The sequence below is a fragment of the Neofelis nebulosa genome, chromosome 2, assembly GCF_028018385.1.
Source record: "Neofelis nebulosa isolate mNeoNeb1 chromosome 2, mNeoNeb1.pri, whole genome shotgun sequence".
Classification (NCBI taxonomy): Eukaryota; Metazoa; Chordata; class Mammalia; order Carnivora; family Felidae; genus Neofelis; species Neofelis nebulosa.
In genome coordinates, this window is record NC_080783.1 from 63,357,545 (window position 1) to 63,384,894 (window position 27,350).

General features: G+C 38.3%; 2 protein-coding genes across 6 annotated transcripts in view; one reads left to right on the top strand and one right to left on the bottom strand.

Annotated features, from left to right (window-relative positions):
• Window positions 1-13,768: 13,768 nt before the first annotated feature.
• PHOSPHO2 (phosphatase, orphan 2) lies at window positions 13,769-21,206 on the bottom strand. Of its 5 annotated transcripts, none has more exons than XM_058714734.1 (4): window positions 21,005-21,206; window positions 20,413-20,446; window positions 14,743-14,792; window positions 13,769-14,531 (listed from the first exon to the last, which is right to left on the bottom strand). In XM_058714734.1, exon 4 carries the CDS (start codon window positions 14,503-14,505, stop codon window positions 13,780-13,782), a length of 726 nt encoding a protein of 241 aa, XP_058570717.1. In that variant the 5' UTR covers window positions 14,506-14,531; window positions 14,743-14,792; window positions 20,413-20,446; window positions 21,005-21,206; the 3' UTR covers window positions 13,769-13,779. The 5 variants fall into 5 exon arrangements, with proteins under 5 accessions (XP_058570717.1, XP_058570699.1, XP_058570709.1 ...); XM_058714716.1 differs by having other exon boundaries at window positions 20,972-21,206; XM_058714726.1 differs by lacking the exon at window positions 14,743-14,792.
• A 95-nt stretch (window positions 21,207-21,301) lies between these two features.
• The window catches only part of CFAP210 (cilia and flagella associated protein 210), a 31,423-nt gene continuing 25,374 nt past the window's right edge, over window positions 21,302-27,350 (top strand). Inside the window, exon 1 of the mRNA XM_058714691.1 lies at window positions 21,302-21,455. Coding sequence (XP_058570674.1) covers window positions 21,407-21,455 — 49 coding nt within the window. The 5' untranslated portion in view covers window positions 21,302-21,406. The remainder of the gene's footprint in view (window positions 21,456-27,350) is intronic.

The window sequence follows — 27,350 nt, forward strand, 5'->3', positions numbered from 1 at the left end:
ATGTGCTACACAGACGGCATCCATCCATTCATTTGCAAGTTTTTATTGAGTGTCTGATAGGGCTAGGCACTGGTAATTAGAGCTCTTAGGGAGCTGACAGTCTAGCCATGTAAGGGAGGAAAGGGACCAGGATGAAATGAACATCAGAGGCCCAGTGTGTTTCTCAAAGTATGGTCTGAGAGACAGAATATACAAATGGACAATGGCCAAACTATGTATGACAACACAACTCTGAACCACGTAAGAAGCTCAGGAAGCCAAACCATAACCTCTGCATCTGGACCAGAACAGTTAGGACATCCTCAAGGACTGCCAAGTTCCCTCTTTTTGCTGGACTTCCAACTCAGGAGCAACCAGAGAAAGCCAACTGCTCCCCAAACCAATCACATAAAACACCCCTTGCTTCTAGCAGCCTGCCTCTAGCTTTCCCAGGCCAAAAACCTCCAATCCGAACATACCTTCCCCCTTTTTTTTTAGTTTTATAAAGCTTTCCCACTCCCCTGCCTGCCTTTGAGCCTCTCCCAAAGGCAAGTAATGGGGGTTTACTCTGTTGCTATAGCAAAATCTGAATAAGTAGCATCTGCTTGTTCTCATTTGGGTGGTTTTAGTTTAATTCTGCAGGTCAGTCTCAACTGAATTATGTGGGATCATAGTTATGCAGCATCCCACAAACACCACCAGGTCTCTGGGGTGGAGACCTAGGAATCTGTATTCTAACAAGGGCATCAGGTGATTCTTTTGCAAAGTTAGAAGAATGGATGTTGGACCCAAAATGGAAGAAAAACAAAAGGTTCACTATTTCAACCTCAGGTAAACAGTTTGGTAGAGAGGAAAAGTATATGAGATTTTTGTTTCAGGCTCAAGTTTCATCTCTGCCACTTTTATAACATATAGCCTTCAGGAAGTACCAAAATTTCCCTGATCCTTAGTTTTCTGATATGTAAGACAGAAAATACCAATATTTTCTCAACATAACATTATTGGAAGGATAAAATAAAATTACAAATGTGAGAGTGCATAGGATGTGGCATAAAAATGTTACATATGAAAGCTATTATAATGAAAGGGTATTTACACTTAATTCTCCATCAAAACCTTAATTTGGAAATTCATAATTATAAACATTTCTTCAAAAAATTATGAACTTTATAGTAAATTGTAATTATAGACAGCTTGTCCTTCACAACTGATAGTGATGTTATTCTTGGTGTTATTGTGACTGATTGAAGAGGGGGCATTCTTTCCATATTTGTCCTGAAGTTTGTGGCTATGATGTCAAGTTTGATGCATAGAAAATATTACAGACTCCACCTAACTAAGAGTAGGGGCTTCTACATTTTCTAACGTTTATTTATTTTTGAGGGGGGGGAGGGGCAGAGTGAGGGAGACACAGCATCTGAAGCAGGCTCCAGGCTCTGAGCTGTCAGTACAGCTGCAAGGGGCTCAAACTCATGAATTGCAAGTTCAAAACAGGAGCCAAAGTCTGACACCCAACTGACTGAGCCACCCAGGCAAGGAGTAGGGGCTTCCAGAATCATAATGTCATGTGATAAATGATTCTTGAATAATAGAATTCACTGTATTGTCATTTGTGCAGTTATTCAGATTGCTGTATAGGCCAACTAAACTCTTGCTTCCATTGCCTGATATTTATTGGTTATGAATTACTGCTTAACAGTGTATGTCAGTTACATGTCAATTATATCTCATTTTTAAAAAAGGCCAAACACAGTGTATCTTAGTATATGTTAGACTGCCTCAACTTGCCAAGGGAAGAACAGGTCCTGTAGGGTACTGCCAGAGCAGTTCCTCTTTACCACATGCTTTATCAAAGAGACCACTGCAATGCTAATAGATCTGATGCACTCAGAAACATATAATTAGCATTCATAAATTAAATAAATTAATGACACTGTTCGAGGAAACAAATGTGCCATCTGTGAATTCAAGTCTTAAGGAAATAAAGAGCCACCATGGAGATGAGATATAAATGACTCTTGGCAGATATTGAGCTTGGCATGGAGTTGGATGCCTTTTGACATCACACTTCACTTTCTAAAAGACTCTTGGTTTCTAAAAATAACTATTTTATTTGTTTTTACCATATTAGTACATCTTTCCACTAAATACTGCTATGTCATTAAATGTTTGATATGCTAATTGTGATATCATTATCAATGTGTATAAATGATGGATATATACAGGAAATTTTGCATACTTCATTTACATACTGGATTAAATAAGTTGCTAAGTAAATAGTAGGTATAATTTATAAGGCCACCACATACAGCTGTGAAAGTTGTGCACTGACCGATTCCAGCTCATTCCCCTCAAGTAGAGTGCAATGTGAACAGTGTCCTTAGGAGTTGTACCTACACAATCAACACAGGTGTGTAACTGGCTGCCCAGAAGCTGATAAATCTGGCAAGGCCTTTTTGGTATGCCTCCTGGAAAATAAGAGAGTGAACATTCTAATGACTGGGTAACAACTACTTTTGCAAGTCAGAAGTTTTCAAATTCCTTGTTTTTAGCAAATGTCAAAGAGCATTTTTGACAAATAACTTGGAAAGAATCCACAAAATGAGTGGCACTGCTATAATAAAATTCCTCTCATTTCCATCTGTTTGTCTGTGTGAACACATTTTCTCAGGGATTTTATCTGTAGAAATGAAAAACAAGAATGTCATTGATTCTAAACTCTGTCTCATTCCAACAGTAAGCAATACTTAGCCAATGGTATATGGTCTAATGAAAAGAAAATAGCCCAATTCATCAGACTGAAATAATTTTTGAAATTTTTACTTTTAATTTAAACACATTTATGTTGTTTGATCAATTATAATAATTGTAATGTTAAACAGCCCATAATTTTTTTCTACTTAAGAATCCAGGACATAAAATAGTTTAAATTTTAATTTATGTACGTTTTTGTTGCAAATTTAAGAGGTGATTAATAAAAAAAAATTTTCAAGTATAAAAATATACAGATAATTCTTTATTTGAATGGACCCGACATGCAGGAATTTCACTTATCATGCTTAAATAACACCAATCCCCTAAACAGGGTTCAAATTTCAATCACTATGGTATATTAACTGTAACTGCACAAAATACAAATTTCGCCCCCAGCTCCTCAATCTACAAATCACTACATGAATAACAGATGAGCATCATTATCAGTGACCAATCATATTTCTTCTTTCAAAGTCGTTGGTGATTGGTCACTGTGCATCTGTTATTCAGTTCAAGCAGCAAAGACACACAGACGGCAAAGCCTGTGGTTGTTTTACCTCGTTATCTGCCAGTGACAAATGTATTATTTTACAAAAATAGATCACTGAAAGAGGACATTGGCTAATAAAAATGAAAACTCAGCAAATAGTTGAAAAGGATAATGCCACACGTGAAATTTGAATAGAACATAATGAAGTACTAGAAGAAACAGCTGACCAAGGGTATGTTAACACTGCCACCATCCGAGAGAGTCTAGATATACAGTCAGTGGAAATTGCTGCAGGCAAACTTAGGGACTTAAGTGAGGAAAGCGGTTGTTGACAAAAGGAATGAGGATGTCCCAGAAGAAGTGATGTTGGCAAAAAACTTCATATTACAGGAACTCGTGGAGATTCTTCATAATGCTGACAAGGCAAAGGATAAAATGTTGGAAACTGATCCAAACTTAGAAAAAAGTATGACAATTCGCTAGGGCATAGAAAGATGGTCTCTCTGTATTCTAAGTTATATGACAAAAGAAAGCAAGAACTGTTGAAACTACTCAAGAAAATATTTTCTACAAAGAAATACTTTAATTCTCAATATTTCTAATTGCACTGTACTAAGTAAATACTGATCTTACTATGTTTTTCATTTTCCTATATATTTGTAACTGACAGTAAAACAGTTTTTAATGTTCTTACAAAAGAATATTTTAAGGTCACAATTAAAATTTTTCCCACTAATTATTAATATTACTTTGCCCGGTAATCTGGCACATTGTTAGGTCCTGCACCACTGTGTAAAATGAGGACTGCCTTTATTTTCAGTAGGACAATATTTTTCTGGGGAAAGTGGAACAGAAATATGGCCTCAAGAAGAAAAAAAGAATGAGATTAAAAATTTCCCACTGTTGAATAAAAGGTACAGGGAATACAGTCAATGGTATTGTAATAGGGTTGTGTGGTGACAGATGGTAGCTACATTTGTGGTGAGCATAGCCTAATGTATACATTTGTATAAACCTGTCCAATCACTATGTTGTACACCTGAAACTAACGCAACATTGTGTGTCAACTATACTCAGATTTAAAAAGAAAAAGAAAACAAATTTTCACTGTTAAAGAACTTATTTATGTATTTTTAAATTAAAAAAATGTTTTAATGTTTATTTATTTTTGAGAGACAGAGACAGAGCGTGAGTTGGGGAGGGGCAGAGAGAGAGGGAGACACAGAATCCGAGGCAGGCTCCAGGCTCTGAGCTATCAGCACAGAGCCCAATGTGGGACTCAAACCAATGAACCATGAGATCATGACCTGAGCTGAAGTCAGACTCTTAATCGACTTGAGCCTCCCAGGGGCCTCTGTTTATGTATTTTTAAATGAATGATGGCAAATTTCAAATTAATATAGGCAGTTTTTATTAAATAGATTTAAAAGTTATGTAACCACCTATTAAAAAGTCATTCTTGGGGAGCCTGGCTGACTTAGTAGGTACAGCATGTGACTTGATCTCGGGGTTGTGGATCTGAGCCCCATGTTGGTTGTAGAGATTACATAAAAATAAAATCTTTTTTTTTTTTTTAAGTCATTCTTGGGTGCCTGGGTGGCTCAGTCGGTTAAGCGTCTGAGTTCGGCTCAGGTCATGATCTCACAGTCTGTGAGTTCGAGCCCCGCGGCGGGCTCTGTGCTGACAGCTCAGAGCCTGGAGCCTGTTTCAGATTCTGTGTCTCCCTCTCTCTGACCCTCCCCTGTTCATGCTCTGTCTCTCCCTGTCTCAAAAATAAAAAATTTAAAAAAAAATTAAAAAAAAAAGTCATTCTTTACAATATGTTAGAAATGACAACCTTGGCAAATATTTAAGCTTATGATGAAAACTTTTCAATCTGAAATCAGAATATCAATCTGAAAATGTGGAAGTTTTCAGTTGTTTGGGGGGTACTTGTGCAAAAAACTTATGAAAGACCACTGGTCTCGCTTCAAAACAGGAATTAGTCTACTACTGTGTGGGAGAGGGTCACTTACAAGATAGCAGCTTACTGGGAATATGTTTTTGGGTGCCACAGTTAAAGCTAAATGCCAGATACAATTAAGACAAGACAGAAAAATAAACGAGAAAAATTTTCAATTACAAGCAACAGAAACCCAATTCTTATAACCAAAGGAAAAAAAAAAAAAGTAAGAGTATTGGCTCAAGTAAACCAAGACAGACTGATACTCTTACGTAAATCAGAGATTAAAGCTCTCCAAAGACTCTCTGTCTCATTTAGTAAAAGCCTAATTACTTATACCGGCCTCCTGGACCCCCATGCCCAGCTGTACCTTCTGCCTTCACTAGGAACAGCATTGCTTCAGGGCCTCACTAGTAGCTATTTCTTTTGCCTATAACTGATTTTCCCAGTTACCACCATGTGACCTGCTTGCTCACTTCCATCAGGTTTTTACTCAAATATCAACTTCCCAGTGAGGCCTTCTTCTACCAACCTATTTAAAATTGTCTCCCTATTCCACGTGCTATTCCTTATTCCCCTTATCTGCTTTATTTTAATCCATAGTACCTATTACCGTATACTATATATTTACTTGCTTATTTATCAGATTATTGTGTGATTTCTCCCACTAGTATATAAGCTCCAGAAAAGCACTGATTTTGGCCTGTTTTGTTCATAGTTATATCTCCAGTTCGTTTCTGTAATCCTAGAACAATGTCTGCATGTAACACGTGCTCAATAAATATTTGTTGTAGAAATGAAAACATGAATGGATTAAAGGGAAGACTTCCAGAATTTTGTTTAAAAACTTGCTCAAGGGCCCATAGTTCTTTAGGAAATTCCATAAATGACTTATTCTGTAGACACTGTCCTCCTGCAGCATGGTCTGAAAGGTTTCACTTTTTACATTTTTTTTAATGTTTACTTATTTTTGAGAGAGAGAGAGAGCATGAGCGGGGGAAAGGCAGAGAGAGAGAGAGAGAGAGAGGAGACACAGAATTTGAAGCAGGATCCAGGCTCTGAGCTGTCAGCGCAGAGCCAGATGTGGGGCTCAAACTCACAAACCAGATCATAAGCTGAGCCGAAGTTGGACGCTTAACTGACTGAGCCACCCGGGTGCCCTCGTTTGATTTTTAAAAAGTAATCTCTGTGCCCAACGTGGGGCTCGAACTCATGACCCTGAAGATCAAGAGTCTCATGCTCTACAGATTGAGCCAGCCAGGCGCACCTCCTTTCCATTTTTTAAGGTGTGGACCACGGTACCTCTTTCATAAAGCTTTTCTTACATCAGAATTAGCCAATGAGTGCAAAACAAAGTGATACATGGTCAGTTAGTTCTTCCTTGACCTAAGTACTTTTAGTTTATGCTATTAAGTTGCTTTATGAATCATACTTTGGTATTATGAATTATATATGTATATGTCCCACCTTTTCAATCAAATTGTAAATTTGTGGAAGGGTATCTTATTTTGTAAGAAATTTAACCTATACTTCGACAGGTTTTTGTTTGCACACAGTAAGTGCCAAAATAATTTTTGTTGAATGAAGTAGTTTTAGCCTCCAAAATTGTGTAATAGCATTTTCTGGATTTAAGTGTGAGAGGGCTAAGTTGTTCATGGATATCTGAAAGAATATCTTTCATATTGAACTGAGGATAATAAAATATTGTTTGGACCAGGTTGTGAAATGCATTGTGGTTTTGGTATGTAACACAATCCGGAAAATGACTAGAGTGGTAGAAAAATATGTGAATGAGCAAGTTTTCCATTTTGCACTGATTATAAAAATCTTATGAGGTAAATAATATTTAGTTTAATTATAAATATTATTTACTAGTTTTTTAGATACACAAATGAAATCTTATTTAAATACATAAGACAAACTAATTTTTTTTACCAAGTAACATTTTCCATAAACATTGGGCATTTCTAAGAATTTCTGTGTTAGGAAATACTTATATTAATATTTTGTTTCTGGGGAGCCTGGATGGCTTAGTTGGTTAAGTGTCCAACTTCAGCTCAGGTCATGATCTCACAGTTCAAGCCCTGTGTCAGGTTCTAGGCTGACAGCTCAGAGCCTGCTTCAGATTCTCTGTCTCCCTTCCCTGTCTCTCTCTCTCTCTCTGCACCTCCCCTACGCTCTCTCAAAACAAATAAAAATTTTAAAAAATTACAAAAATAAATAAAAGAGTAACAATATTTAGTATGTACAATTGCTATAACCTCACTTGCTCCACAAATAAAAGATACTGCCTTTTAAGCATAAAGTAAGTAGTTCTCTAACAAGAATTATTTAATTCCTCAGGAGATATTTGGCAATGTTTAGAGACATTTTGGGTATCACAAGTTGTTGGGAGAGATGCCACTGGCATCTAGTGAGTATAGTTTGAGTTCCAATCAGATCCAGATAGCACAGGTTTGATACAATGGGGAACAAAAAATCAAAGGGGGAAGAACAGTGTTTATGTTAAAAAGGCAAAATAAAAAAAAAGATGGCTAGATAGAGGGATGGATATGTGATAAAACAAGCCGAGTAAAAGGTTAATGGTAAAATCTAGACAGTAGATACACATGTGTTCTAAAGGGCCAATAACGGAATATTATGAAATACTGTATGTTCCTAAATTTCACAACTTACATGAAATAGACAAAGTCATTGAGAGACATTATGGTGGTTTTAAAGTATATCGAACATTCTTTAACTCCCCCTTCAAAGGTGGAGTCTGATCCCCCTCCCTTTGAGTGTGCGCTTAACTTAGTGTTTTGTTTTAATACATAGAATAAGGTAGAAGTGATGGTGTTTGATTTTTCAGACTAGGTCAAAAAAGGCATTGTGGTTTCCTCTCTGCCCTCTCTCTTGGGTCACTCACTCGGCAGGAAACCATGTCTTTAGGACACTCAAGCAGCTCTTTGGAAAGGCCCAAGTGGTTGGAAATTGAGGCCTTTTGCCAGCAACCAGTAATAAATTGAGACTTCCTGATAACAAGCAACGAGGAACTGCAGCCTCCTGCCAAAAGCCACCTTGCAAGCAGATCCTACAGCCTTAGTCCAACTTCCCTGACTACAACCTTAGCCAACATCTTGACCCATTAAAGATACTCAACAACCCAGTTGAGTGCTCCTGAATTCCTGACCCAGAGAAACTGAGATAATGCTTATTTTTAAGCTGTTAAATTTTGAGGTAATTTGCTATGAAGCAATAGATATAGTCAACAAACTACCAAAGTTTACTCAAGAAAAACTATATAAGCTGAATAGTCCTCTATCTATTAAAGAAACTGGATTAGTAGTCAAAAAACTGCCAAGAAAGAAAACTCCAGGCCTGGATGGCTTCGATTTTGAGTTGTATCAAACATTTAAGAAAGAAATAATGCCAGCTATTAGTTTGATTGTTGCTCCTTTCAATGTCAATTTTTTTCTCTGATCATTTTATGCTTTTTCCATCTTTGATTGTCAGTAGTTTTACAATGTGATTCCATGTGGTTTTTCCTTTTATTTATCCTGTTTGGGGTTCATAAATACTTTTTAATTTAATTTGATGTTGCTTATCAACTTTGTAAAGTTCTCCATCATTATCTTTTCAAAAATTTTTTTAAGTTCTCCATCATTATCTCTTAAAATACTGCATATTTCATTTTCTTTCTCCTCTCTTTCTAGGACACCAATTTCCTAGGTTAGACCTTATTTATCTTCCATATCTCTTAACTTCTCTTCTGTATTTTCATGGTTTTGTCTCTCTCTGCACCATTCTGGATATTTTCTTCTAACTTGTGCTTGCTCATTAATTCTCTCTTCAGATATGCCTGTTCTGTTGTCAATTCATCCACCAAGACTCTAACTTCAGTCATAGTAATTTTCAGTTCTAGTATTTCCATATTGTGTAATTTTTAATTCTTTGCCAAAACACTCTATAGTTTGTGTGTGAACATGCTAACATCTAGAGGTCCTGCAGATCTGTTTAAATGGAAGCTTCTGCTGGTGTTTGTTCTTGTCTTTTGGTATGGCTACTTTTCATTGTAAACCCCACAAGGTACTTGCAAAACTATTTACAGATTTATTTTGAGGCCTACTGCGTTAATTTTCTATGACCGCATAACAGTATTACCACAAATTTAACATCTTAAATAAAATATATTTATTATCTCATACGTTCTATGGGTCATGAGTCCAAACAGCTCCACAAAATGCTCTGTTCCAGGGTCTCACAAAACCAAATCAAGGTGTCACCCTGAGCTGTGATCTCAGCTGAGGTTCCACTAGGAAAGGATCCACTTCCAAGCTCACATAACTGCATCATGCAGTTCCCTGCAGACTACTGGACCAGGGGCTTACTTCTTGCTCTTGGCTAGAGGCGACCTTCAATTGCTTGCCAGGTGGCCCTCTCTGATGTCCTGTTCACAACATGGTAGCTTCCTTCTTTAAAATCAAAGGGGAGAGGGGCGCCTGGGTGGCGCAGTCGGTTAAGCGGCCGACTTCAGCCAGGTCACGATCTTGCGGTCCGTGAGTTCGAGCCCCGCGTCGGGCTCTGTGCTGACAGCTCGGAGCCTGGAGCCTGTTTCCAATTCTGTGTCTCCCTCTCTCTCTGCCCCTCCCCCGTTCATGCTCTGTCTCTCTCTGTCCCAAAAATAAATAAAATCAAAGGGGAGAATTTCTTAACAAGATGGGCATCACAATCTGATATAATACCATCATGCCACATTATCACGCACATTGCATCATTTTTGTGGTATTCCACTGATTAGAAGCAAATCATAGATCACCTCCTCCACAGACAAAGACACACACACACACACACACACACACACACACACACACACGGACTACTGGGATACAGGGATCATGGGAGGCCACCTTAGAGTCTATGTACCATATTTAGGATATTAATTTCCTTTTGAGGGAATTTAGATTTGCTTCTGCCAAGCCCCTGGGAGCTCTAAATATCCTAGATAATCTCATTTCATTTCTTTACTCAATTACTTAAAAGTAAATGTGCTTAGACATAATCTAACTTATTAATTTAAAGCAAAGCAAAGATTTACTTTTTCAACCTAGAAAAAAATAGATGGTACCAATTTTTCCCATTAAATTATATTGAAAAATCTCTATTTCTGGTGCCCTCCATAATGAAAAGACAATTTTGCTATTATTACATAATGGAAATTTATGCCTAAGACATGAGAGCCTAGAAATCAGCATAGAATTACAAAACTTTCAGTGCAGTTGATGTTTTGCTAATATCCTCATATGAAAGTCTCATAAATGCTGAGTATTCATACTGTTATATATTGTATCACTCAAGTCTGCATTGCTAATCTTGAGAAAGAACAAAGCTGGAAGTATCACAATCCCAGATTTCAAGATCTACCACAAAACTATAATAATCAAATGGTACTGGTACAAAAACAGACATATAGATCAGTGGAACAGAATAGAGTCCAGAAATAAACATAGAATTATGTCCCCAATTAATCTTCAATAAAAGAGCAAAAATTATACAATGGAGAAAACACCATAGTCTCTTTAATAAATGGTGCTAGGAAAATTGGGCAGCTACATGCAAAATAATACACCAGACCACTTTTTTATACCATACACACACAAAAAAAATTCAAAATGGATTAAAGACCTAAATGTGAGACTTGAAACCATAAAACTCCTAGAAGAAAGCTCAGGCAGGAATTGCTTTGACATAGGCCTTCACAACATTTTTCTGGATATATCTCCTCAGGCAAAGGAAACAAAAGCTAAAATAAACTACTAGGACTACACAGAAATAAAAAGCTTTTGCACAGCAAAGAGAACCATCAACAAAACAAAAAGGCAACCTACTGAATGGGAGAAGATACTTGCAAATGATATATCTAATAAGGGTTAATTTCCAACATATATAAATAACTTACACGATTCAACACCAAAGAAACAATCTAATTTTTAAAAAATGGGCAGAAAAAAAATGGGTAGAGGACCTGAAGAGACATTTTTCCAAAGAAGACATACAGATGGCTAAGAGACACATGAAAAGATGCTGAACATCACTAAACATCAGGGAAATGCAAATCAAAACTATAAGCAAATACCACCTTACACCTGTCAGAATGGCTAGTAACAGAAAGACATGAAATAATAAGTGTTGGTGAGGATGTGGGGAAAAAGGAACACACATGCACTGCTGGTGGGAATAGAAACTGGTACAGCCACCATGGAAAACAGTATGGAGGTTTATTTTAAAAAGAAAAATATAAATACTATATGATCCAGTAATTCATTCCACTTACTGGGTATTTACCCAAAGAAAACAATAACATTATTTGAAAAGATATATGCACCCCTATGTTTATTGAAGCATTATTTATAATAGCCAAGATACGGAAGCAACCTAAGTATCCACCAACAGATGAATGGACAAAGAAGACATTGGGGCACCTGGGTGGCTCAGTCAGATAAGTGTCCGACTTTGGCTCAGGTCATGATCTCATCATGGTTCATGGGTTCAAGCCCCGTGTTGGGCTCTGTGCTGACAGCTCAGAGCCTGGAGCCTGCTTTGGATTCTGTGTCTCCCTCTCTCTCTGCCTCTGCCCTGCTTGCACTCTGTTTCTCTCTCAAAAATAAATAATAAACATTAAAAAAAAAAGATGTGATGTGTACACATACTGTAATATCACTCAGCCATAAAAAAGAGAATGAGAGCTTACCATTTGCAACAACATGGATGGACCTAGAGGGTATTATGCTAAGTGAAATAAGTCAGATAAAGAAAGACATATACCATATGATTTCACTTACATGTGGAATTTGAAAAATAAAACAAAGCAGAAACAGACCCTTTAATATCCCATAAATATAGAGAACAAACTCATGGTTGCCATGGGGGCATGGTGGGGAAGGGAAAATGGATGAAGAGGAGTGGGAGATATAGGCTTCTAGTTACGGAATGAGTAAGTCACAAGGATGAGTCACAAGGGAATATATATATATTCCCTATACTCAGTATAGGGAATATAGTCAACAGTATTGTAAAAGCCTTGCATGGGGACAGTTGGGAGTTACACTTGTGGTGAGCACAGCCTGATTTATAAATATGTGACATATAAACTTGTCCACTATGTTGTACACTTGAAACTAATGCAACACAGTATCAAGTTAACTTCAATTAAAAAACAAAAATGACAGGGTGTCTGGGTGGCTCAGTCAGTTAAGCGTCTGACTCTTGATTTCAGCTCAGGTCATGATCTCATAGTCTTGAGATCAAGCCCAGCATCAGGTTCTGCGCTGACAGTGGAGGCTGCTTGGGATTCTCTCTCTCTCTCTTTCTCTCTGCCTACTACCCATGCCTCTCTCTACAAAGACTGAATTGCTAAATAGAAATAACATAGTGACCAAACCAGCATACTGGAGTTATAGTCTGTGATGCTGATATAAATTTAAAATATATGAAGAACGTTAATTTATTTCATTTTTTTAAATTTTTTTAACGTTTATTTATTTTTGAGACAGAGAGAGACAGAGCGTGAACAGGGGAGGGGCAGAGAGAGAGGGAGACACAGAATCTAAAACAGGCTCCAGGCTCTGAGCTTTCAGCACAGAGCCCGACGCGGGGCTCAAACTCACAGACCGTGAGATCATGATCTGAGCCGAAGTCGGACGCTTAACCGACCAAGCCACCCAGGCACCCCAATTTATTTCATTTCAAAAGAAAATCTGAGATTGATGAAAACTTGGGCAACAGATACTGCATCCCTATCTTTAAAATACTGAATTGGGAGTAAGACATTATATACATTTGGGGGCCTTTTATTATTTTTTTTAACGTTTATTTATTTTTGAAAGAAAGAGACAGAGCATGCGGGGAGAGGGACAGAGGAAGACACAGAATTGGAAGCAGGCTCCAGGCTCTGAGCTGTCAGCACAGAGCCTGATGTGGGGCTTGACTCACAAACCGTGAGATCGTGGCCTGAGCTGAAGTCGGATGCTCAACTGACTGAGCCACCCAGGCGCCCCAGGAGCCTTTTATCCTTATAGGAATAAGGTATCAGGCTTATTTTTAAGTTCTGTAACTACTGGACATGCTTTTGAAGTAAGTATCTAATAAAGTAAAATATATGACTACTCCCTCTGGAAATAAATTTAAAAATACAATCTACCTATCAACCATCAGTAGTAGAGACACCAATTACACCTACCTCAATTCTGTACTTCTCTTTTCCCCAATTTTCCCCAGGCACATGGTCATCCGGAATAAAAGTTACATTTGTCATCCTTTCTCGCAGTTAGGCTGGAGCACTGTGACTAAGTTCCGGCCAAAGAAAAGTAAGGGTACAAACTTCTCACTCACTGCCCTCCTTCTTGCTGGCTACAGTGTTGACGCAAGGGACAGAGCTCGAACAGCAATCTTGAAACATGAGATAGGAGCCAAATGCTGAGGTTGGTAGAGCACCACAGCAGCCTTGTGATACTTACCTCTGAAATTTTTTTAAGTGAGAGGGAAAAACAATCTTTTAAAGCCACTGGTATTTGAGGTTTTAGTTTTATGCTCCTGTACCCAACCTTAACTGATACACATTTCAGTTGTTGGCATATTACTCCTTTATTAGAAATTGTAAGTGAGAAATTATTTCAACACCTGAAGACCAAACTACAACAGAAGATTCCATGGGTTCAAGATTTTGAGACATCCTGGAAAGAGTTTTCTGTAAAGTATATCCTTTCCGTGGCATGGCAACATCACTCTTCTTTAAAAAAGTTACTGGACAGACATCATTTCCACCATCACCTATATAAACAATTCGTGTATAATTCACTCCCTGCTGTGACTGTTTATCTACAAATTCTACCAAAACTACGTTTTTGCAAAGATTTTTTGGGCACCTACTGCAAGAATGAGCATGGTAATTTTCCACAGTGAGATGACCATTGCTATCAAAAGCTGCTGGATTTGTAAACACTTTATCAAATACATCATGAAAACTGGTAGCTTCTAAAACCCAATCTATGAAGACTGAATTTGAATCTGAAATAATGATGCAGTCAAACTTATCCTTGTTCTTCCTTATAAAGTTCAAAAGTTCCACCATCCCCAGAGTGAACGGCATTGATGTCACTGTTCTTTTCATTTCATCTTCTCTTACACCTTCATCTCCCAAATACTTAAAGACTCTGCCCATAAATTCTGTCCAAAATCCTTTTTCATAAGAATCTTGTAGTTCAATAGGAAGCTTTTTCTCTGGAGCACACTGTACAATCCAGGTGTCACTATTATCATCTATGATTGTATTGTCAAAGTCAAAAACGAGCAAAATTTTCATGGTTCCAAAAGCAAATTTGGGTTATCCTGAAAAAGAAGAAATATTATTTCTTAAACATACTATTTACATATTTAGCTATTAACAAACATTACTGTTAATCTGCTAAAACACAGGTTCTAATAAACAAGTTAAAATGATTACGCATTTTAAGACCATCATTTAAGCACTTTTCCCTAAGAAGTAAAGTTCATATGTATTTTAGGTAAATGGAAACAGATTATCTAAAAGGATACTCACAGTATTATTGTGTTTCTGTGGGGATGCTTCTTTGAGCACTCAGAATTAAACTACAGAGTAAGCCAATGAGAGGAATAATGAAATAATTACTCTCTTACAGTTAATTTAGAAAAATTTTAAGACAGAAAATAAGTAGGCTAATCACTCTTATTGTCTTTAAGTTATCAATCACAAATCAGTCTGAAATATTTACAGTAATCCTCATATTAACACGTCATGTATAATATAAATTCTCTGTATACTGACAAAAATTCTGACCAAATTTAACTTACTATGAAATCTTGCAAAAATGTGAATAATTTTCCTAAAAACCGTATTTAGCTTGAAGTCATCAATGCCAGTGTTATAACTAAATGGTTGCTTGATGCTGTACTTGAATTCTAAACAAATTACTTAAACTTGGGAGTCAATTCCATTCTTCCAGACTAGAAGTAACTTTTGTTAACAATTTTCACATTTATTTATACTGTCTTTAGATAGTTTAGTTCCAGAGTACCAAATAATCTGGGTATATGTGAAAAATCACATTGCTTATGATATGACAATTACTTAATTCTCTGTTTTCATTAAATGACACTGAAGGTCATTAATTATAAATCTCAAGAGAAAAGGAAAAACTAAACTGGTCAACAGACAGTATGTATAAAAATTATGTAAAAAAGACAGTAATAAAGAATACCCAAGAGAAGCTACAATCAGTGTAAACAACAACAACAACAAATTTTTCAGTGTAACTAATATTTTTAAAGATACCACAATACACCAGGCCCTGGACTAAGAACTTCACAATTTCATCCTCTCACTTAATTTCATCACCCTATTAAGTAGAAATTAACCTCATCTTAGAGACATATAAACTGAAGCTTAAGTGTTAGTTAAGTTGGTTAAGTATTAGTTAAGTGGAAGAGCTAGAATTTGGACTCAGGTCTGCTTGACACTCTAGTTCATGCTCAAAGTATCATACTCTAATGTAAAAATAATCAGTTTATTTTTACAAATTTTAAATATTTTTTAAAGAATTTTTTTAATGTTGCGGCACATGGGTGGCTCAGTCGGTTGGGCGACTTTGGCTTGGGTCATGATCTCACAGGTCATGAGTTCGAGCCCCACAGGGGGCTCTGTGCTGACAGCTCGGAGCCTGGAGCCTGCTTCAGATTTGGTGTCTCCCTCTCTCTCTGCCTGTCTCTCTCTGCCCCTCTCCTGCTTACACTCTGTCTCTCTCTCTCTCTCTCAAAAATTAATAAACATTTAAAAAATTCTTTAAAAAAAAATTTTTAATGTTCATTAATTTTTGAGAGAGAAAGAGACAGAGTGTGAGTGGGGGACTCAAAATCACTGACTGTAAGATCATGACCTGACCAAAGTCGGACACTTAACCGACTGAGCCACCCAGGTCCCACTGTTTTTTAATTTTTCAAATTTAATTTTTCAGATTATTTTTTTGTAATCTCTACATCCAACATGGGGCTCAACCTCATGACCCCAAGATCAAGAGTCACATGCTCCTCTGATGGAGCCAGCCAAGGACCCTTCTTATCAATCAGTTTAAAAATAAATACTAGATAGATCATTTTGACAAAAAGATGCTTAATTACATGAAAACATTCATTAGTCTCAAAGTACACACTAACCCTAATACCACATCTGTGACCATTCTGAGGTTTTAACAAGAAATCCTAAAAAGAGGGGCACCTGGGTGGCTCAGTCGGTTAAGCGTCTGACTTTGGCTCAGGTCACGATCTCAAGGTTTGTGAGTTCGAGCCCCATGTCGGGCTCTGTGCTGACAGCTCGGAGCCTGGAGCCTGCTTCAGATTCTGTGTCTCCCTCTCTCTCTGACCCTCCCCTGTTCTGTCTCTCTCTGTCTCAAAAATAAGTAAAAATTTAAAAAGTTAAAAAAAAAAAAAAAAAAAGAAATCCTAAAAAGAAAAGTGAAGAACCCCAGCAATAAGAAAAAGAAGAGATAAATTAAAAACGGAAAACATGCGGGCACCTGAGTGGCTCGGTCAGTTAAGTGTCCAATTCTTGATTTAGGCTCAGGTCATGATTTTATGATTGGTGAGTTTGAGCCCCGCCATCAGGCTCTGTGCTGGCAGTGTGGAGCCTGCTTGGGATTGTCTCTCTCCCTTCCCTCTCTGCCCCTACCCTGCTTGCTCTCTCTCTCAAAATAAATAAAAACTTAAAAAAAAAAATCTTTTTTTAATGGAAAACATGGCATTGAACCACATATATTCTCTGGCTTATAACAATAGATATCTAGTAGGTAAAATTGAGAATAGAGCTTGTTGGCTCAAACAGGAGTAAGTATTCTGTCTCTCAATTTAGGATATCTGGAGAACAACTAACCTAGAAAGGTATCTCCTGTTGTGTTTAAATTTAGACAGTATATAATATTCTGATACTCTGGATCCTTGTATCTCTAAATATCTAATCCAGGTATCTCTGATTGGCTGCCAGGGATTAAAGTGCAGAATTCACTCTCTCACAGAAACAACATAATAAACAGCAATAAGGCAGAGTGGACAAACACATTAGTACTACACTCCAGGCACACTTTATTTTTTTTTTATTTTTTAATTTTTTTTAATGTTTTTTATTTATTTTTGGGACAGACAGAGACAGAGCATGAACGGGGGAGGGGCAGAGAGAGAGGGAGACACAGAATCGGAAACAGGCTCCAGGCTCCGAGCCATCAGCCCAGAGCCCGACGCGGGGCTCGAACTCACGGACCGCGAGATCGTGACCTGGCTGAAGTCGGACGCTTAACCGACTGCGCCACCCAGGCGCCCCCAGGCACACTTTAAATTAAACATGCTTTTCAAGCATTCTGAGTTTATAATTTTTAAAAATATTCAAATGTTGGGGCGCCTGGGTGGCGCAGTCGGTTAAGCGTCCGACTTCAGCCAGGTCACGATCTCGCTGTCCGTGAGTTCGAGCCCCGCGTCAGGCTCTGGGCTGATGGCTCAGAGCCTGGAGCCTGTTTCCGATTCTGTGTCTCCCTCTCTCTCTGCCCCTCCCCCGTTCATGCTATGTCTCTCTCTGTCCCAAAAATAAATAAAAAAAATGTAAAAAAAAAAAAAAAAAATATTCAAATGTAACTCATTGGTTGAAAACTGTCTCAAGCCTAGATTTAATCAGCCACAAGTAACCTAAATTCCTGAACTATTAACCTCAAAGTAATAAGATATATCATAAACTTGAAGTTAAGATAGTTCTGCTGTTGACTATTAATTTCTACCTGAAGGTGTACTTTTCTTAATTTCAGATCTTTTTCTATTAGTTTTTTTTTTTTTTTAAAGTTTATTTATTTATTCTGAGAGAAAGAGAAAGCACAAGTCAGGGAGGGGCAGAGAGAGGGAGAGACAGAATCCTAAGCAGGGTTTGCACTGTCAGTGCAGGGCCTGACACAGGGCTTGAACCCATGAACTGTGAGATCATGACCTGAGCTAAAGTCAGACACTTAACTGACTGAGCCATCCAGGAGCCCCTCTATTAGTTTCTTGTCACTACTCAACATAAACTTTTATTAAAAATACTTACTTGACTTAGTATTTCCAAGACAATTAATTTTAGTTCAGAATAAAGCTTAGGTTAAATAGTCATGACAATCTTCAGTTTTAAACACCAGCCAGTTTCTAACCAACAGTACCCCTACTCTATATGCAGGGAACAAAGTCTTCTAGTTTGGAGCAAAAAACAGAGACTTCTTAACTCCTGAAATTAATAAAAGTATTTAAGGTATTTTTAAATTTATGTTTTCTAACTATGCTGTTTTCTCTTATATCAGAAAGTCACCTATTAGAAATAGGAGAAACAAAATTTTGATTAAACAAAAACCTTAAATATAAAACAGGAAATGTTATGTGAATATAGATTTTTATCCAGTGGATATAAACACAATTGTTAGGCTGATTATGCTGAGATTTCCAGATTTCATCATTTCTTTTTACTTGTTAAATAATAGACAAGTACCACATTCTGTTGTCAATAAACTTTCAAAGATTACTGCTATACTTTAATAGAAATGTCTCCAAAACTTAAGGATGTGCACCAAAATTTAGTTTTAAGAATGTGAATCTATTTTGGGGCTCCTGGGTGGTTCAGTCAGTTAAGCATCTGACTTCATTCAGGTCATGATCTCAAGGTTCGTGGATTCGAGCCCTGGAGCCTGCTTCAGATTCTGTGTCTCCCTCTCTCTCTGCCCCTCCCCACTTGTGTTCTGTCTGTCTGTCTCTCAAAAATAATAAACATTATGGGGCGCCTGGGTGGCTCAGTCGGTTGAGCGTCCGACTTCGGCTCAGGTCACGATCTCGCGGTCCTTGAGTTCGAGCCCTGCGTCAGGCTCTGGGCTGATGGCTCAGAGCCTGGAGCCTGCTTCCGATTCTGTGTCTCCCTCTCTCTCTGCCCCTCCCCCATCCATGCTCTGTCTCTCTCTGTCTCAAAAAAAATAAATAAATGTTAAAAACAAAATTTAAAAAAATAATAATAAACATTAAAAAATTAAAAAAAAAAAGAATATGAATCTATTTTGAATACAATTTGTTAAAATTCCAAAGGCAGTTATTGATTATTCTCTCCAAAAGCATGAACAGGATATATTTGGTATATCTGCAATGTTTCCAGTGATTAACAATAGCCTATGTGTCTTTAACAATAATGAAAACTGGAAACTACATAGATATCTGAGAATTGGGGACTGTTTAAATAAGATATGATGGCCAGATAATGGAGTATTTATTTAGCCAGTAAAAGCTAAGATGTTCAGTTCAAATTAAACAAGTCACTAAACAGTGTATACAGTAGTATAGTCCCATTTTTGTTTAAAAAAGTTAAAAAAGCCTATGTGTACAATGGTAAGATCATGGCTGCCTCAACTTCAGTGCATTCTTTTTCTACACTGGTTTTGTAATAATTTTTTCCCCAGAATAATTTAAACTGTTTCAGATCAGAGTGCAAATAATACCTTAATTTCATAACAACAACAACAGAAGAGTGGAGGTCAGCAGATAAGTAACTAACTCTAGATAGACTTAGCTGTAAATATCCATGAGTTAGTTGAACCAGGTGTAGGATGTCAAATGATATCAGACTATCATGTCAAACAGGCAAATTACTGACACTAAATTTTATATGATTCAATACTTTCTATAACTTATTGAGTTAAAATTCGAGAGAATTTTTGTTGGGAGGCAATTCTCTATGGGTCTCTACTGTTTCTAGATGCCTTACAAGCAAGGCATTCAGCACTCTATGCTCTGGGCTGTGCTGTCAAAAATGTATATATACTGAACAGCCTTGAAAGGCATGCTTAATGTTCACTATAATAAACATTATGGTTCCCTAAGCTCAGGGTTCCAGTCCTGTAATGCAACACACTCCAAGTGCAGGCGACTCCTGCCTCTTTGCATCACCCTGTGGCAAGTGGGGCAACAGTGCTAATATTCTGGCTACTGCCACCGCTGTAAGTAATTCATTTGCTCTAGAGGTCTATGTCTTCTACAAAACTGTCGCAGGCTAAGTTGTTAGCGCGCAAGTAGGATAAAATCTCTCACTCTTCCGAGTTCTTGACATTTTTACAACTATGCTTCCAAAAAAACCACCAACGCCACCAACGCTGTATGTGCAAAAGCTAGTTTCTGTCAACAAATATTTTATTAATCTTTTCATACTTACCAGCATTATTATGGTGGTACCTCTGATAGAAAACCTGAAGAAAAACAGTACAACTATGTGTTAGAAACTTAATGATTAAAATCTTACCTCCTTTCACTTTGAGTGACTCTAGTTTGGTGCCTAATGTGTAGGTGTCCTAGCCAACTAGCTTATAATGAGATCATTTGTACCTCGATGTGTCAGAAAAGGATCTTCTGAAAACAAGCCTGCATCCACTCTTAACAGATTTTTGTGCCCTTAGTGGTCTGGCTGGTCCCACAAATGCATTCAATTTACTATACTGTATTTACTAAGCAATTTGAAGGATCTTAAAGATCCTAATATCAATGTTCTGGCACAACATCCAAGTTTTAACATTCCTTTTTTTTTTTTTAATTTTTTTAAATATAAGCTTCATCTAGCTCGGATCATGGCTTAGAAGCCAAAGTCTTTACAAACAGATTTTCTGTCAATTAATCTCTGGGTTTTTCTGGAAGGGAGGCCTTTGCCCTCCACCTTCCACCCGCGAGGAGATCGGTGGGCCGCACACACCAAGCATAGGCCTCGCTCTCCCACACACCTGCCGGCTCGCCCCGAACGTAGGTGCAGGCACCTCGTTGGGGGTCATCTCCTGTGAGGATCGCGTTGGATGAGGCTGGGAGCACCCGGCCGGGCCGGGTCCCCAGGGCTCCTCGCCAACCCAGACGTCGGCAGCCGTCCTGGCCTCCGAGCCGCTTCCGCGGACTCTGCCCTCCGACCTTGTTCCTGTGCCTGCCCGCCAGGGGCACCCCACCCGCACGCTGAGCCTCGACTTCCTGCGCAGGCGCATCCGGGGTTCGCTAGCCCCAAGGCGGACTGCAGTGCGTTCACCGTTCCTCGGTGGAGCCCCCGTCACTTCCGGCGGCGTTGCTAAGCAACCGCGCAGTTTGGCTAATACTAGACCAGCAGGACTCCTACGCTCCCCGCCTCGGAGTAGCTTGGAAAGCCAGATAGCGCCAAGGGCACGTCGTCAGAGATGCTGGTGCGGTTCGGAAGGCGCTCTGGACAGGCGAAGGAAAACACAGGTGAGCTAAACTCGCCTCTCCAGGCACAGGGATTGCTCTGGCCTCCAGGCACACGGTAAGAGGCAAGGGTGCCAAATCAGAGTTTAGGTTACTTTTTTAAATGGGCTCCACCAAATCCAAAGCATCCCCATGGGTATCGTTGGGCTCTGTGTAAATGAACAGTTTTGTCTTCGTATGATTGGGTAGGTGAGAAAAGTTTACAAATAGGAGTGGAGGAAAGAGAAGTTAGAGACTCCCACTTGACCAGCTGGTCTGAGCCGTGAGCTGTGTAGTTGCAGTTCCAAGTGTCTGGTATTTGCTGAATTACCTTAAACTTTTATTATTCATTGAGTGAATTGGAATATCTTTTGGAAGTATCAATGACCTCATTAGAATCTTGACCCTGCTGTGAACCTACTGAGTGCTGTTAGGAAAGTCTTTAATGGAAATGTCTCAATTTCCTCATCTCTAAAGTGAAGGAGTGTAAAAAATATGCTACTTAGGTATTATAATCTAGGTGACTTGTTATAAAAGTTTGATTTTTGAATACAAGTAGCCTAGGGGGACATCTAAAGAACTCTTTAACAATTCGAATGATTCTGCTTTCTTAAGTATGTAAATTCCCAATTAATGTTGCAATGATGACCACCAGAACCTTGGGAGTTTGGACTGAGTTCATGTCATCACCTGAGCTTTTGTAGCAGTAGAGCCTCGTTCTGCCAGATGCAGAGTGAGAGCCAGCCATTATCCCTCCAGTGGACACTACAGGGTATTTATGCAGTGAAGGACTTATGAAGTCCTGACATGTAGGAGAGAGACAGTAACCATGTGACATATAGTGAAACAACAACAACAACAACAACTATTACTCTCACATACTTTCTTACATACACAGTACTATAAAAGACTTAGATTTATGTGATAGGTTTTAAAAAATGTTTTGTGTCACTTGGTCCAAAAGTTGGCATCTGAGCCTCACTGCTAAATTATAATGTACATTTAGAAGTGTGTGAAGTAGGAGAGGGGTTCAGATATGTAGACAACTATCTGTAAAACAAATAATTATCTAAAGATTTAATGGAATGACATCAGCCAGAATGGTGGAATAAGGATTTCCAAAAATCCTCTTCTCTATTAAATCGAAAAGAACCCCGGGGCACCTGGTTGGCTCAGTCAGAAGAGCATATGACTAGATCTTGGGGTAGTGAGTTCAAGCCCCATGTTGGGTGTAAAGCCCACTTTAAAAAATTTTATTTTTTAAAAACAACACTGACAAAAATCGTCAAAACCAAAATTTTTTTTCTTTACAACTCAGGAGATTAACCAAAGGCTTGTAACAATTGAAGAGTGTTTTATCAGGAAAAATAGCTGAATCTTGGTAACAACAGTAAGTTTTTTGGCATTTTAACTTGCTCTTGTCCCATACTTTTTTCCTAGCCCCATGGAAGTCTAGAAAACCACTGCAACCACAGTGAATGCCAGTGGCTTGGTAACCTGTGGAGGGGGAAGGAAAGGATTGGATTCTCTCCACAGTCTTTTTTTAGATAACTATTATTTTACCTGTCTCACAGTTCCCTGGAAAATCCTACTGAAAATGCTTAATGTTATTTTACCTGACTCAGAGCTCACTGGGAATGTTTGTTAAAACAATCATTGACAATTTTTTAAACATCACAACTGCCTGAAGCAGTGATCACTGTTGGTTGCAAACAAGCTGACCAAAAACTTAAAAAGAACACCTGGGAAATGAGATGTCCATAAAGGGCTTTGAGAAGCTCCCTACATATTCCTGGGAGTCCAGAAGGACAAATGCATGCATAGTGCTATACACATGCCCAGGAAACACCTGAGAATTTAGCTTTCACCTCTAGCTAAATTTGAGGCTCAATGCAAGAAAAAAGTAAAGGCTAAGACAGAGTTGTAAACTACCTGCCTGAGCATTGAAGTCATGCTCCAGCACTCACAGAGAGTTTCTTGGCAAAGGCTGGGAGATTTATTTAAGGAAATTAAATTTAATTTAAGGAAACTTCTGGGGCACCTGGGTGGCTCAGTTGGTTAAGCGTCCAACTTCAGCTCAGGTCATGATCTCACAGTTTGTGGGTTCCATCCCTGCATTGGGCTCTGTGCTAACGGCTTGGAGCCTGGAGCCTGCTGTGGATTCTGTGTGTCTCTCTCTCTCTCTGCCCCTAACCCACTCGCATTCTGTCTCTGTCTCTCTTAAAAATTAAAAAAAAAAACATTTTAAAAAAAGCTTAATTTAAGGAAACTTTGTCCAATTATTAGCTGACATTTAAGCTAACCAAGCTGAGATTCCAAAAGCCACATACAGCAAAGAATACAGACTTTACAGATTTAGTTCAGGAAAATCACTGAACAAACCACAACAGCAATAAAAACAAACTTTGGGTATGTGGGGAATCCGATATCTAGAGTTGCCACATGTTATTTAAAATTTACAACTTTCGACAAAAATGACAAAGCATGCTAAAAAATAAGAAAAAAAGTTTGAATAGGAACTGTTCCTGAGGAAGCCCACATGTTAGACTTACTAAACAGTTTCTTTTGTAAATTTACAGTTACTGTGAATATGTTCAAAGAACTAAATGTCAAAGGAACTACAGGAAAGTATTAAGAATGTTGTCTCACAGGGGCGCCTGGGTGGCGCAGTCGGTTAAGCGTCCGACTTCAGCCAGGTCACGATCTCGGGGTCTGTGAGTTCGAGCCCCGCGTCGGGCTCTGGGCTGATGGCTTGGAGCCTGGAGCCTGTTTCCGATTCTGTGTCTCCCTCTCTCTCTGCCCCTCCCCCGTTCATGCTCTGTCTCTCTCTGTCCCAAAAATAAATTTAAAAAGTTGAAAAAAAAAAAATAAAAAAAAAAAAAAAAAAAAAAAAAAAAAAAAAAAAAAAAAAATAAAAAGTTGAAAAAAAAATTAAAAAAAAAAAAAGAATGTTGTCTCACAATATAGAGCATATAAATAAAGAGATAGAAATTATAAAGAGAAACCAAATAGAAACTTTGGAGTTGAAAAGCACAATAGTTTCAATGAAAAATTCACTAGCGGGGCTCAAAAGCAGATTTGACCTTGCAAAAGAAAAAACTCAAAGAACTTGATCCTATATTGATTGAGATTGTCCAGTCTAAGGAATAGAAAGAAAAAAAGAATGAATAGAAATGAGCAGGTGCGCCTGGGTGGCGCAGTCGGTTAAGCGTCCGACTTCAGCCAGGTCACGATCTCGCGGTCTGTGAGTTCGAGCCCCGCGTCAGGCTCTGGGCTGATGGCTCGGAGCCTGGAGCCTGTTTCCGATTCTGTGTCTCCCTCTCTCTCTGCCCCTCCCCCGTTCATGCTATGTCTCTCTCTGTCCCAAAAATAAATAAAAACCATTGAAAAAAAAAAAATTGAAATGAGCAGATCCTCAGAGAAATATAGGACACCAACAAGTATACCAAGATGTATATAATTTGAGTCTTAGAAGGAGAGGAGGAGAGAAAGGGGTAGAAGAAGTAATGGCTGTAAACTTCACACATTTGATGAAAAACATTAATCTATACATTCAAGAGCTCATTGATCCTCTAAAATGGATAAACTCAAACAGATCCAGAACCAGACACATCATGATCAAACTGTCAAAAGACAAAGGGAAAGACAATCTTGAAAGCAGCAAGAGAGAACAAATGCAACACGTAAAAGTCGGCCTCAATAAGATTACTAGCTGATTTCTGCTAAGAAACTATGGAAGCCGGAAGACAGACGGTTGACATATTCAAGGTATTAACTGAAGAAGACTTAAAGATTTTTTATCCATGAAAACTGTTAAAATATTTCCATGTAGGGGAGCCTGGGTGGCTCAGTCAGTTAAGCATCAGGCTTTGTCTCAGGTCATGATCTCACAGTTTGTGGGTTTGAGCCCCACATCGAGCTCTGCTCTGACAGTGCAGAACCTGCTTGGGATTCTCTGTCTCCCTCTCTCTCTGTCCATCTCCAACTTGCGCTTTCTCTCTCTCTCTCAAAAATAAATAAATAAACTTAAAACACACACACACACACACACACACACACACACACACACACACATATATATATTTCCAGGTAAACAAAAATATCAAATTCATTGCTAGCAGACCTACCCTACACATAGCTGGACCTACACATAGACCTACATATAGCTGAATTTAGATATAACTTGATCCAGGACACTATTCTATCTATCAGCTTTGCTTAGCTTTATTCTCTAGGTGGGGACTTGGTATGTGGTAGGCAAGATGGTACCTGTGGTTCTAAATTCACACTTTACTTCAGCAACCAATTTCTCAATCCCATCAACTTTAATTCAAACCCCAAGAAGACTCTAATTGATCCTGGCAGCTTTTCTCTCAGTGTCTTCATCTCTTTCAGGAGCTATGTGATTTCTTGCTTTTGCTTTTCTCTGTACTTTTGTTTCATTTCACCTTCTAATAATAATAGTAAACATATTAATAGCTAATGCTTATCGAGAACATTTTGTGTGCCACACATTATTCTAAATTATTTGCACACACAAGTTCATTTAATTCTCACATCATTCATATACCATAGGTCCTATTAATATCTCCATTTTGCAATTAAGCAAAATGAGAGAGTTAAATACTTTTGTCTACAGGGACACCTTGGTGGCTCACTCGGTTGAGTGACTGATTTTGGCTCAGGTCTTGATCTCATGGCTCCTGAGTTCAAGCCCTGCTTGAACTATCAGTATGGAGCTTGCTTTGGATCATCTGTCTCCCTCGCTCTCTCTGTCCCTCCCTTGCTCGCACTCTTTCTCAACAATAAATAAACATTAAAAAAAGTAATTTTGTCTAGATTTACATAGTTCATACGTGGTATGTTCATTTAGGATGCTTTTTAATTCATATATAGAATACCCAACTCAATCATGTTTAAAACTAAGGACATTTATTTGCTCGTATAACAGGAACTCCAGGCTTCAGGTCTAATTGATCTAACATCATAATGAGATCCTCATTGCCCCCGGTTCCCCCTTTGTTTTTTCTTTGTGGTTCACAGTAACAGCTTTATCATAAGGCTACTTCCTTTTGTGGTCATAGGATGCTGCTTATCTGGTCTTCATGCTTCCTTGTTCATATCTAGCTGGAGAGTCACTCTCAGATGTCTCTCCCAGAAGAACAGGAAGAACTTTTCTAAAAGTCTCAAATAGCGGGGCCTGGGTGGCTCAGTTGGTTAAGTGTCCGACTTCAGCTCAGGTCATGATCTCACAGTCCATGGGTTCAAGCCCCGCGCCGGGCTCTGTACTGACAGCTCAGAGCCTGGAGCCTGCTTCACATTCTGTATCTCCTTCTCTCTCTGCCCCTCCCCTGCTCATGCTCTGTCTCTCTCTGTCTAAAAAATAAATAAAAACATTTAAATTAAAAAAGTAATAATAAAAAAAATAAAAGTCTCAAATAAATCTCTTTTCCTTTTGTTTGCTTATTACAGAAATAACTGTTGCCAAGGGAGATACAAGTATTGTTTAACTACTGAGGCCCACCCTGAGACTGTATTCAGTTCTCAAAATTACATTGCCACTACTCAATTAGGAAGGGATTGAATAGAGTCAATCACAATGTCTACAACTCCAAAAGATTTTCTTCCAAATTATCCCCCAAATTATCCATTTATAGACTGTTGCTTGGTCATTTTTTAAAAAAAGCTTTAATAACAACCTGTTGGGATAGGTATTATTGATCTCAACTTTTAAAGATTTGATACTAAGGCTCCAAGAATTTAAATGACTTGCCTAAGTTTACAGAGTAAGGAAATGACCAAGCAAATACTCAAATCTGTCTTCTGATTTCAAGTTCTTCTATACTTTCCACTTAATCCCAGCTTTCCTTGAAATAATAAGAATAAAATTATTATTTAAAAGAATTTCCGGTATCATGA

What these genes read in the sequence shown, in the direction of transcription:
- PHOSPHO2 (XM_058714726.1), bottom strand. Translation starts at nt 14,505, where the DNA reads ATGAAAATTTTGCTCGTTTTTGACTTTGACAATACAATCATAGATGAT.